Source organism: Musa acuminata, chromosome BXJ1-9 (genome assembly GCF_036884655.1).
Source record: "Musa acuminata AAA Group cultivar baxijiao chromosome BXJ1-9, Cavendish_Baxijiao_AAA, whole genome shotgun sequence".
Classification (NCBI taxonomy): Eukaryota; Viridiplantae; Streptophyta; class Magnoliopsida; order Zingiberales; family Musaceae; genus Musa; species Musa acuminata.
In genome coordinates, this window is record NC_088335.1 from 6652183 (window position 1) to 6664618 (window position 12436).

A 12436-nucleotide genomic window follows, 5' to 3' on the forward strand; every position below is an offset into this window, starting at 1 on the left:
TTTTCCAAAAGTACCTCATAAACCTCCAGCGAGGATACTTATCGATGATGTTTTCTACATCCCTCTGTTCTATGAATGTTTGTGTAAGGTTTACAAGTAACCTGTTATTATTTCAGGTACACCATGCCTGCAGTAAACATCAGTTCAAAGCATCAGAAGAGTTTCTCACTAACCTTTGGCATTTGTGCTGGTACTTTAAACTTCATTCACCTACCACTGCTCTACTTTCCTGAAGGTTAGCACATCTTGTGATACATACATACATATAAATATAAATATAAATATAAAAATATATATATATACATATATATATATACATATATATATATATATACATATATATATATATATATATATACATACATATATATATGCTTTTGTATTTTAACTTGATCATACATCTTCCAATCCGTGGCAACACAATACATTATAATGACTTGCTCTGAGAGCTCAACATGATCTCATAAAACAAAGCTTTGTGGTGTTACCATGATCTTACACAGAGCCACGAGCTAAGATGGAGGACGGTAAGCTACTGTGGTAAAACTTTTAGATTGGGTTGTTTGACCTTCAATCTGATACCCTTTTGCATTCAAGACTTTTTAAGTTTTCTTATTAGTCATCATCAAATCTCCAAGAGATCTCGATGGCAGCTCCGATTCATGGCAGCCTTCAGGAGTGGAGGATCTGGCTATCCAACATCTCAAATTAAAAACTACTAGCTGTGGGCACAACCCTCTAACCAAATTTGACTAGTTATGTCTAGTTCAATTAAATCCAATATCCAGAGCAAGAATTTTGTGGTTTTCCTACATGAGTTCTTTGTCGATGATGTTTCTCCATAAACAAACCATAGACTCGAATCTTAAGCATGTGACAAATCACACATATAATAAGATGTACAGGACAACAATGAATTCATGAGAAACTCGAGGTCTGCACAAGTTCAAATATTACTTTAGACTAAAACAATCAACAATGTTGCATATATCAACCAGAAAAGAGTTTCTTGCATATTAGAACAGTAAAATGAAAGGATGGCTTACGTAGCAAACACCACAAGTTCAACAGCATGTCTACTGCCACATAAGATGATGTGAATACGAGCAGCAATGCCCTATCCATTTGGTTATTGGCTTGTCTTTTCCATTTGTTCGTTGGGATAAGCGATTGTGAACTTCAAAATGTTGCACAACAGTGAGAACACAACTTAATTAGGTTCTGCAAGCATAAACCGGAGGATGAATGTATCTGAGGATGTAGTTTTTGCACGTAAAAATGAGCTGACTGGTTTATGCACTCCCCACTTTGAGCTGCTTGTGGGCACTGAAGAAAGACGACCCCCGACAGCTTGACCTTTTAGCAGATTATGAATGATGCAAAATGGTAAAGGTCTTCAAGAAACAACCTGCTCAGTTCAGAAACCCAAACATTGACCGAGATAAGTTGTGCTTCAACGTACCAACTCAAATGGAGGAGCCTATGATTTTATAAGTTCCCAGAGCATTTTGGACCTGCATTATGTCAACTAAGCGGGGGGCAGCTTCGATTTCCTGCAGCCGAAGGGTAACAGCTCTCTTGTGAGCCTCCAGCCCTTCGACTTCTGCCATCTTTGCCACATGCGGTCCAATGTTTTTGAGACCTTCCTCGGTTAAGGACTGCACAGTTATGTATTTGAGAAATGAGTTTAGTGACACCCCACTGTACATACGTGCATATCCATATGTGGGAAGGACATGGTTGGTGCCGCTAGCATAATCACCAACGCTCTCCGGTGTCCATTGTCCTAAAAAGACTGAGCCTGCAGTGATCCACAGAAGTTACTAGACAATTTTAGCAAAGAATTTATTGTCCTCAACAAATTTTAACTGTAAATGATGCTTTCCAACAGATGAGTTTCAATTGATTGGAGGACTGTGTGATAATAACAATACGCTCCAAAGAGAGTAAAACAGAACTTCTGTCTCTAACATGTTGAAACAATGGTTATAACCATAGCAAATTACCAGCATTCTCAATGAGACCCTCCCACCTTTCCGCATCCTTGACGTTGATGATCAAATGCTCAGGAGCATACAAGTTCGAGAAGGAAATTGCCTGCAAAATACAATGTTTTTTGGTTCTTTCACAAGCAAACAAAAGGAGCTAGAACTACACAATTTAGCAATCCAGTGTAAACTGATGCTTCTGCTGTAAATAAACCACAGCCCAGAGCATAGAGCACAATATTGTATACAGATCCAGCGGATTGCCAGGACTCTGGTATTAAGCTAAATATGCTCAGGCCCATATTTCCAATCACTTCAGATGATAAGTTCAATACTAATAGGTTCAATATAATACCAAAAACTTCAGCAATATCCTTGAAACTTCAACTGCACCTAGAAATAAGCCCATAGGCACTATGAAGTAGACTAGTTAACTTAATTTAGTATATATATGTCGTTGCATTAGTAATGGATTTAGAACCTCTAGTCTGGTTGAAACCATGTGGCATGCACAAGCAGGTATTCAGAACCAACCTCAACCATGTCTCTGGCAAACACAACAAAGCTATGACTCAGTGCTTTTGAAGCATACTCTCCTCTGGGAAGGCTAGCACATTGGTTGCTAACTTCAGCCTGGATAGCATCAATATCCACTCCATCTCCGGCAACAACAAGAACCACCTGACTATCTGGACCATGTTCTGCCTGTAAATTTAGTAGAGTACAAAAAGAAATAAGAACATCAAACCAAGAAAGTTTTAAATGTCAGTTTGATACCTATTTTGGAAACATATTGGACCATACAGTACCAGTAAACCAGGCTATTTATGGACCTATACAACCCAGAATCATTAAATAAAATAATAGATAAATGAATAACATATGTACTAGTATCAACCTAAGCGTTTTGATACCGGCAGTTGGTCAGGTTGGAAAATACTAGACGGCATATGCTAATCTGACTGATGCTTAAAACCTTGCAACTAAAGACCTACAGAGCATCAATTTGAAAAGTGAATTCATATAAATTTAATATATTTTTGGTTTGCTGGTCTTAGAATTGACTACATTCGTCAACGTCTTTGACTTGGGATTTTCTGGAGCCTTATTCCAGATAATAGATGCCCACTACCTAATTAGCTCGCATAAGAAAGTAACAACACAAGAAATAAAAAGAATATTCTCCATCAAACACATGCTAATCAATTGAGCAATACAAGTGCAAACAGAGTAAAGACCTGAGATAGGAGATCTGCAGCTACATGAACAGGATTGGCATGCTTGTCAGCAATGACCAGAACCTCTGAAGGGCCAGCAGGCATGTCAATGGAAACCATTGCTTCACTGTTCTGCAGGAAAAGAGAAGTACACCAAAAAGCAGGTTAATCTCGGACCAACAAATTGGAAGGCTCTGCGGATCCACCGGAAACTGAAATATTGTAGCACCAAATCTCTGCTCTTATGATTAGGAGGATATGTCCAACCACAAATCTAAAGAACCATTTTAAGAGAAGAAACAACACGATATCTTGGGAAATCAAAATAGAAGCTACAACATTTTAAAAAAGTTTATCTAAATAGATTGAAAATGGAATCAGGAGAAGAAGACTATTACACAACAATTCTTACGTGTTCCATAATCAAATCCTTTCATTAACAGTGATAGTATGATGCTGCCAGGTTCTTAGTCAGGGCTAGTTTTAGCAATTTAGATTAAGAAAAAAATAGTTTTATTTAAAATCCATGTTAAATACAACTAATAGATGATATTTTGATTGTATCCAGGAGTCAAAATGATGTCAAATCTATAAAAAGTAGATGACAAGCATTAGTGTTACAATAGGACTTCTAAAATGAGAAAAAGTTGGGTAGTAATAAGAATTCTGTTACAGTTGACAAAAATTTACAATATGGTTCTAGTGGTTCATTGTCCACAAAATGTCAGCCCTCAGTTAGAAAGAGTCCTTAAGGATTCAAAATATTGAAAAAAGGATCTAGCTGAAGAAAACAATGAAGATTTCTAGTGGTGATTTTGTTTCTTAACTTCTGCAACTATGTATAAGTGTGTGTGTATATATATGTACACACACACACACACACACACACACACACACATACATATACACACACACACACACACACACACACACACACATATATATATATATATATATATATTCTATCTTGACTTGTTACCTAAAATTTATTTTTTCTGCTAATGAGAGCAACCATATAGCAGGCTTTTCTTTCCATTTGACATGTACATATGATACTAAAGATGATGGTTGTTCCTAGTTCCTACGCATCTTTCTCATCTATATTCTGTTCTCTTTCCATAGTTAACTCTTGTTCTATCTCGGCTTTTTACTAAAAGGTACTTTTTCTGCTGATACAATTAAACATATAGCAGGCTTTTCTTCCCATTTGACCAAGACTAGTTCTCTACTTATTCTAATTGGGCCCTGATCTCCGTGGTGTATCTCTGGACAGAGTCATCATAGTGCAAGCAAATACAACCTAAAGATTGTAAAATTAAAAGAGGAAAAATATGTGGAACCAAGGACAGAGAGTAAAGAATTAAAGCATAAGGGAAGCTAAGGAATCATAATCATACCTGGAGAATCATTTTCGCAGCAGTAACATATTGATTTCCTGGGCCAAAAATTTTTTCAACCTGCAAGAAACCATTAAAGGTTCAGATATTAAGTATATGGCCAGTCAATTGTAACCAACACTGAAATTGAGTTGAAGCAGATGATCAACGTCAAATAAGGAGATTTTGATGGATAGTTATTGTACCATCAACAGGGAGATTATAAACCATCAAAAGAAGATGACATATATTTAAGCACATTTGATATCATTTATGCATGGTAGAATAAGTACTGACAGCTGTCTTTGGTTTCATTCAAAACCAGACATTTGGATTTGGAGTAATTGCAGATGATGGTTAGATAATGGAAGGCCCCACAACAAAGTTTTTATTCAAAATGAAAAGAAGCTCACAATGACCGAAAGAGATACTGGAAAATGAGCTCATTAAGAAATATTTATGCATTGTGCACCTAACAAATACAAAGAATGCAACAAGAAGTGTTTGCTCTTTGATGCAAAAAAGTACTCACATGGATGATTACAGAATAAAAGAAGATAAGCTGTAATAACATAAGCCCAGTAATCCTAGAATTTACAGTTACTAATTTTACAAGACAGCCAACTGCTGTTGGTATATTTTCCTCAAACATATAAAAGAAAATAATTCATAAAGTAACCACCACTGCATACTGGAATTTTGTACCTTTGGGCAAGATGGAGTTCCCCAAGCCATTGCTGAGACTGCCTGAAGATATAACAGATAGAAATTAGTCAAAGCACAAGAAAAGCCATTTGCAGAGCAAAAAAGGGTGCTCAAAATCCTTGAACCTGAGCTCCCCCAGCTTTTAGAATGTGAGTTACACCGGCTTTCTTGGCACAATAAAGTACTTCCTGCAGCAAACATAATGGATTCAACTACATCTCAATGTGGGGCCAAGGTTCTTGTAGAAGGCTACCTTGCAAATGCTACCATCACGACTTGGCGGAGTTGCAAGAACAATAGTTTTGCACCCGGCAATATGTGCGGGCTGGTGCACGGAAGAAATCAAAAGTCAACCATATCTGTTCACCATCATGCATCAAAACTCAACATAACCATGACTGAACCGCCACAGCCATCCCTAGGAATAGATGAGCATACCACTGAAAGCATGAGAGCAGTTGAGGGTAAGACTGCAGTACCCCCTGGAACATAAAGCCCTACAGCGCCGATGCACCTTGCTATCCTTTTGCACCGAACTCCCTATGCATAATCATTACATCCAAAACCAGTTAATGAGAGCAAGAAAAACTTGGTGACAAAATAAAGAATACTACAAGTCATTTGCTTACTGTCATATTCTCAATATCCTTCTCAGGAACCCTTTGAGCATCATGAAATGCATAAATATTGGCATATGCCACATCAAATGCTTTCCTTACAGCTGGATCAAGCTTAACAATCACACAACAATACACAAACATTAACATGTATTGGTTGACGCAAGTACAAATAGATGACAACAAAAATACAAGTTTTCTTTAACTAAAGATATGACTAATACAACCACATTGCTAATGAGAGCAATTTCCCACAACTTTTTACAAATTCTGATATTGACATGGTCTCTAATAAAAAAGATCCTGAAATCTCTTAAGAAACTTAATGGCACAATAACAGATAGCTAACCACAATGATTATGCTAAAGCCCTTGAACTGATAACGTCTAGACCAAATGTATCATAAAAGGTTACTGAGAAAATGCAACATAACAGTTATGAAACATATTTGAATTGAAAAGACTTTTAACAATTTGGAAATAACCTGAAAGAAAAACCCTGGTAGCAATGATCACCTGCCCTAAAGTTGATAAGTGATAGACACAACCAAAAATGTCAAATGCATACTTGTTCAAAAATAGTAATACAGCAACTAAATTTGAAGACAAAATTTATCATTCTACAGTCAGCTCAAAAAGAAGAATTCACAGCATGTTATAATTCTCATTGGATTACTGTTAAAACCAGCCTACCTCTGGAACCGGAAGATCAGAAACAAGCTCAACTACTTTGTCAAGTACAACTTTGTCAAATTTTGCCGTATAACTGGATCAAGAAAAGAAAAAGAGATTTTGGACTTCTGAACAACTGATAACTTCATTAGTTGTTCAAATGAAAAATTCTATACAATATTTAGAAGCATATGTAGGAATCACTGACTCTATTACTGCAGCATCTCCTCTGCACCGTGTACATCATCCACGATTGGGTTTACCTACCCATAAAAAGTGCAATATAATTTTCATAGTAGCTTTACCACTTAAAGGTCCAACAAATTCATTATCAAACTTACCACACTAAAAATGGATGAGAAATCAATACGAGGGCGAGCCTTGAGAGAATCAACCTCAGTATGAGTAAGCTCAGAAAGCTTATAAGATTTCATTGCACTCCTAACAATTCAACCTTTCAATCCTGTATGATCACCAATTGTCAATGTCAGAGGCACTGCATAACTTATAAAAGACAAGTACATAAAGTGATCATTTTACTTAAATTCTTGCTTCACAGCCTCATTTCACTAAAATGCAGAAATTGTTTAAATATTAAAAAATCCAAGTTATTCTTAAAGGTTTTAACAAATCAAAGAAATATGTCAGTAACCACGAGCAAAAAACTTTCCTACTGATAGAAACTGAGAATTCATAAAAACAGGAGGTACAAGTACCTTTAGGCAAATAGCATATGTTATATCTTGATAAATTAAGAGCACAAAGTCCCAGGGAATGGTCAATGGTACGAGTGCCAACAAATCTGTTAGTCCTTGGAAAAGTTAAAATTGTACTGTCCATTAGACACCTTTATCCTGCAAATGATGGTAAAATGACAATATAGAAAAACAAATTACAAAAACCATAGGCCTAGTTTTACAGAACAGGTAAAAAAAATTACTTTAACTAGAGTATAAAAGAAAAGCACACAGCATAACTGTCATATTCAAATTAATCTCATATTGCAATTACTCTACCAAGAAGATGAGCCCATCTGCAAATAATCTAAAAGGGAACACTAACTAAATATATCTGCATATTAAGCACACCTTCATATCTAGAACCTGATAATATGGAATCAGCAAATTAAAGGTAGTCCCTTATGATCACTGTCCGTCATGGGCAATCACGAAGGATCCATAACTATGTCAGATGAAGCTTAAGTGCATAAAAAAAATGAAATGTGCAACCCAATACGTAAGGCTCCGGCTAATACAGGGATTGTGGGGGATCAATATAAATCTAAATTGCAAAGAAACAACCTTATCATGATACTAAGGTTCATCTTCTAATAGTGTGGTTCAGTGCACAGAGCTCCTGCCAATTTAGGTTCTCAAGTAGATCATCTTACCCTAGTGAGCAAGTTTACGTCACTCGAGCCTTTGGTCTTAGAAATTCACCATCAATTAAAGGTCCTAATTCATTGTCATTAGAAATGTTGTTGCAGCTCTATCCAAGGGTTTAAATAGGCGCCCGAGCACTCGGGTGAGGTGAGGCCCGAGCGCCTCAAGCCTCGATCATGCAGCACGCTTCAATGAAGCGCCGCCTAGGCACTCGCTTGAACCCAGGCACCAGACACCTCAAGCGAGCGCCTGGTTGAAACAAAGTAACCGAATTAGAATATTATGTCTGGTTCAGTTGAACAGTAAATTACTTGGTTCGATTAAACTAAGCTACGTAATGTTACTAAAGTTACGCACGCAAGCCCCCATCCGTCGCCCCCCTGTCCCACTCCCCCACACAACCTTGAGCCATAAACCCTACTTCGTGCATAGCCGCCACCTCCTCTGCCGCTGCACAGGACCGACGCTTCCTCTGTCGCCGAAGGACGGATCCGAAGGCCTAGCTTTCATGTGCAATTCCCTCCGCAGCAGCTGCTTTCATGTGCAACTCCTTCCATCGTCGAGGGAGAGGACCATAGCTTCCTCTGCCGATGACATCACCGCCTGCAGCTTCCACTGCCGTCGTCCATAGCTTCCTTCGTCACTGGCTTCACCATCATTCAAAAGTTCCTCCATCACCTCCATCCTCTCCTTTCCCACTTTTCACTGTCGGTATCTTTTCTTTCCTTTAACTACTGTTAACAGTAGATTGTTAATCACTGTTTTCATATAATAGTCCTTATTTAGATTTTAGCACTACTAATCTCTATTTATTAAGAACTGTTATTAGGGTTTTAGGATTAATAACTAAGTGTATAAAGCAATTCAAAAGATTCATAAAAAAATCAAGAAAGGATCCTGCTTGGAAATAAATTAGAAACTTTTCATGGCATCAAATATCTTATAACATATATTGGCTCATAAAATCTATACTAGAGAGGGTTTTTCTTTGCTCCCTCATGATACGTAAAATAAAGGTTTCGTAGCAACAAAAAAAACACAATTTTTAGAAGAACAGAGTAGAAAACGACGCGAAAATCTTCCTCCGAGCTAAAAACGAGCAAAAACATCTGTTTTTCCTTTTCCTGAAACAACCAAACGGATAAAGCTGAGATTATCTTCCAAATTTCGCGGATTAATATCAAATCCGACTGGATTCCGTGCGCTTAAGCAGCACAGAGTAAATAAACGCAAGAAAAACCCTAAATCCTTTGCAGGACAGGATGACAAAACACGAACCAAAACAAAAAAGAAGAATCATCGAAGCACCTGGCCCCAACGGAGAGAAGCGATCGCCGGAAAATCAGCAAATCAATGCGTCGCCTTCTTTGATCGGTTTAGAACGCACCGGGAATTCTTCCGCGCGTGGAATGGGGAGGATTTCGTGGGAGAGACGGAGTCGACGCAGATTTATCGCTCCTCGTCTTCGTACGCGTTGATCGAGAAGGAAAGATGACGACAGGAACAGTTTTGGTATTCATTGGGCCGGACCAATCCGGCCCATAATGTAGAGGCCGTCTTATATATATATAAATATAAATAAAATAAATAAATAAGTATATATATATATATACACACACGCTAAACCAAAAAGAAACTCTCAAAAATTCAAATGATACAATAATTATAAAAAAATATTTATATATTTTATAAATTATTATTTATATATATTTTTTGTGAAAGCATTAAATAATATTTTAGAAGTACTAGACTTTAATATATTTTTTAAATTTATTAGCAAGTATCATTAATAGTGGAATATATTATATTTATTCTCAATATATCAATTACATTCGTATTAATTTAATTATTAAAAATTTATTATAAAATATTTTTTCCAGATATCCGAGTTGACTAGTGCATAATATGTCTCAAATCAATGTCATGTATGTCGTGCAATGTAATATATTATTTTATTTTTAATAAAATTATTATTATTATTATTATTATATATATATATATATATACCACCGTACGTAAAGAATACAAACATCAACCCATGTTAGAAATATATAGGGGACCTCAGGATTTAGAGGGACTTATGTTCAAATTTACAGGGCAAGGATGCCATTTGCTAACTTGTCAAGGATATATATATATAATGGTTCGTCCAGGTAATATAGCGTCAAGGGGAAATGCACTCGCACGGCCACCGGGAGGGCGCGTTTCACAGACGTCGGAGACCTGCTAAGGACTTTAGGGTTTCGCTGCTGAGATCGATACGCTTCGAACAGGCTCAGAGTTTGGGATTTCCCGCGCTCCGCCTCTTCTCCATCCATGGAGGCAGTGGTGGTCGACGCCGGATCGAAGCTCCTTAAAGCTGGCTTCGCTTCACCCGATCAAGATCCCGCCTTGGTAACAGAAAAATGAACGAGAATATCCTCTTTATGATGAACTCTGATTCGTTGTTTTTAGCGGCTTTCAGTAGGTTTTTCTTGAGGATCGTTGCTTGTTTTGCTCTCTGCTTTGCGAATTTTAACAGATAATGCCGACCAAGATGAAGCGCATGGTGGAGGATGGAGACGGGGGTGACGCGTCTATGATTGAGGAGGTCACAGTGGATCCGGTGGTGAGGGGATTCATCAGAGACTGGGATGCGATGGAAGACTTGCTTCGCCATGTTCTTTACACCGACCTTGGATGGGAGGTCGGAGACGAAGGGCAGATTCTGTTTGCCGAGCCACTCTTCACTCCGAAGGTCCGTGAGTTCGATCATTCTGCGCCGTCCTTGAAAGAAAACCTGATGCTTTTCGCTATCCTTATTCGCTGATTATAGAGCAGCCAATGACAAATGCCATGGTGATTTAATTGACCGGTTTGAACGCTTCTGCATATAATGCATTTTCTTTTTGTATTCAAATATTTTAGATTTTCTCTCTTTCAAAATTTAAAAAAAAAGAGACAGCTTTGCCAAAACAATCTTTCTTGGTGTATATATATGCAATTAGAAAACTAATAAAGGAAGTGCAAACGAAATAGTCAAACCAAAAACCCTGAATGAATCAACCCATAAGGTTCTGTTATGTAGCTCTTTGGTGATGGGCTTGATCTGTTTTGCTTAGCCGAGACTGACAAGTTGTTGGTTTGATTCTCTTTTTTGGTTTAGAAAATGGTTCAACTGAACCAAACTGCACAAATAACATTGAATAAAATAGGTAAAAGTGGTATATTCCAATTTCATAAATGTAATAGGTATATTGTGTGATGTACTGAATATATATTCTATAATAATGAGTGCAACATAATTCATTTCTATCATGGTTTTATATAGCATATTATCTGACTGACTAAAATAAACCCAACTAAACTGAACAACCTTATTTTGGCTTCAGTTTCTTTTATATGGTTTGTACAGTTCGATTTTAAATTATAATAATTGAACTAGTTCTGTTATGTTGGAAATTTGCTAAAGCTGAAACAAACCTGTGAACTATGTTTGCATTGATGAATTTTTTAGATTGGGTCGGGTTAGAGTCACCAGTACAGCGTTGTTTGTTATATTGTTGCAGTATGGAACAGTTTTTAGACAAAGTATGTCGGAACATTTAAATCAATACACGAACTATGTTTTTAAATCATGACAGTAAGTGCAAAGCTAGAAAACAGAACAATATAGATGGGATCTAATTGGATGATGAATAGCCATGTACAAACTTTCTTATGAATATATGTTATTCCAATGTGTGAATTCATTTATGAGTTCACTTTGCTTATGCTGCTCTTTTACCCACTTAATATAAACAGGATTTTGTTGTCGAAGGAAAAACAAGAAATATGTTTTGTAATTTGTAATAAAGATGTGCCTGTCTTTTACTGTTAACAATTTGTTGAACAATGACCTAAAGTTTTCTTGATGTGCATTCTGCTACAGGACTTCATCCGTTACGTTACGGATATATATATATATCCATCAGAATATATATATGTATATATATATATATACATATACATATACATATATATATACATACATATATAAAGATTCACTAGAAAAGGATGGCAACAGAAGGCCTCTGGGTTGGATCGTACGACGACGCACAGCCACACCCGCACACTGGAGCTGCTGTCAAAGTACTCTGTGAAGCTTCAGAGGGCACACGCCGGGTGGCCTCAAGGGCGCTAAGACTCTCCATTCGGCATTGGCTCACACGCCGGGTTCCCCTATTCGGCATTGGCTCACACGCCGGGTGGCCTCAAGGGCGCTAAGACTCTCCATTCGGCATTGGCTCACACGCCGGCATTGGCGCTAAGACTCTCCATTCGGCATTGGCTCACATTGGCCCAAGCCAAGCTGGGCTCGAGAGCTGTGGCAGAGCTGCTGGCTTTAATGACAGCATTTATGATCTCAGATCAAACATTAATATTGAATAGCTAAGCGATAAACTAATGAGAAATAGATTAAATGAAAGGTTCCACTAATCATTTCCACATTTTGGAAACC

General features: G+C 37.4%; 1 protein-coding gene and 1 pseudogene across 1 annotated transcript; one reads left to right on the forward strand and one right to left on the reverse strand.

Moving 5' to 3' along the window:
• Positions 1-900: 900 nt before the first annotated feature.
• Positions 901-9420, reverse strand: LOC135592816 (histidinol dehydrogenase, chloroplastic-like; annotated as a pseudogene).
• A 715-nt stretch (positions 9421-10135) lies between these two features.
• Positions 10136-11166, forward strand: LOC135592823 (actin-related protein 7-like). The gene is made up of 2 exons (XM_065082506.1): positions 10136-10350; positions 10478-11166. The coding sequence occupies exons 1-2, from the start codon at positions 10273-10275 to the stop codon at positions 10763-10765; spliced, it is 366 nt and encodes a 121-aa protein (XP_064938578.1). The 5' UTR covers positions 10136-10272; the 3' UTR covers positions 10766-11166.
• The last annotated feature ends 1270 nt before the right edge of the window (positions 11167-12436 follow it).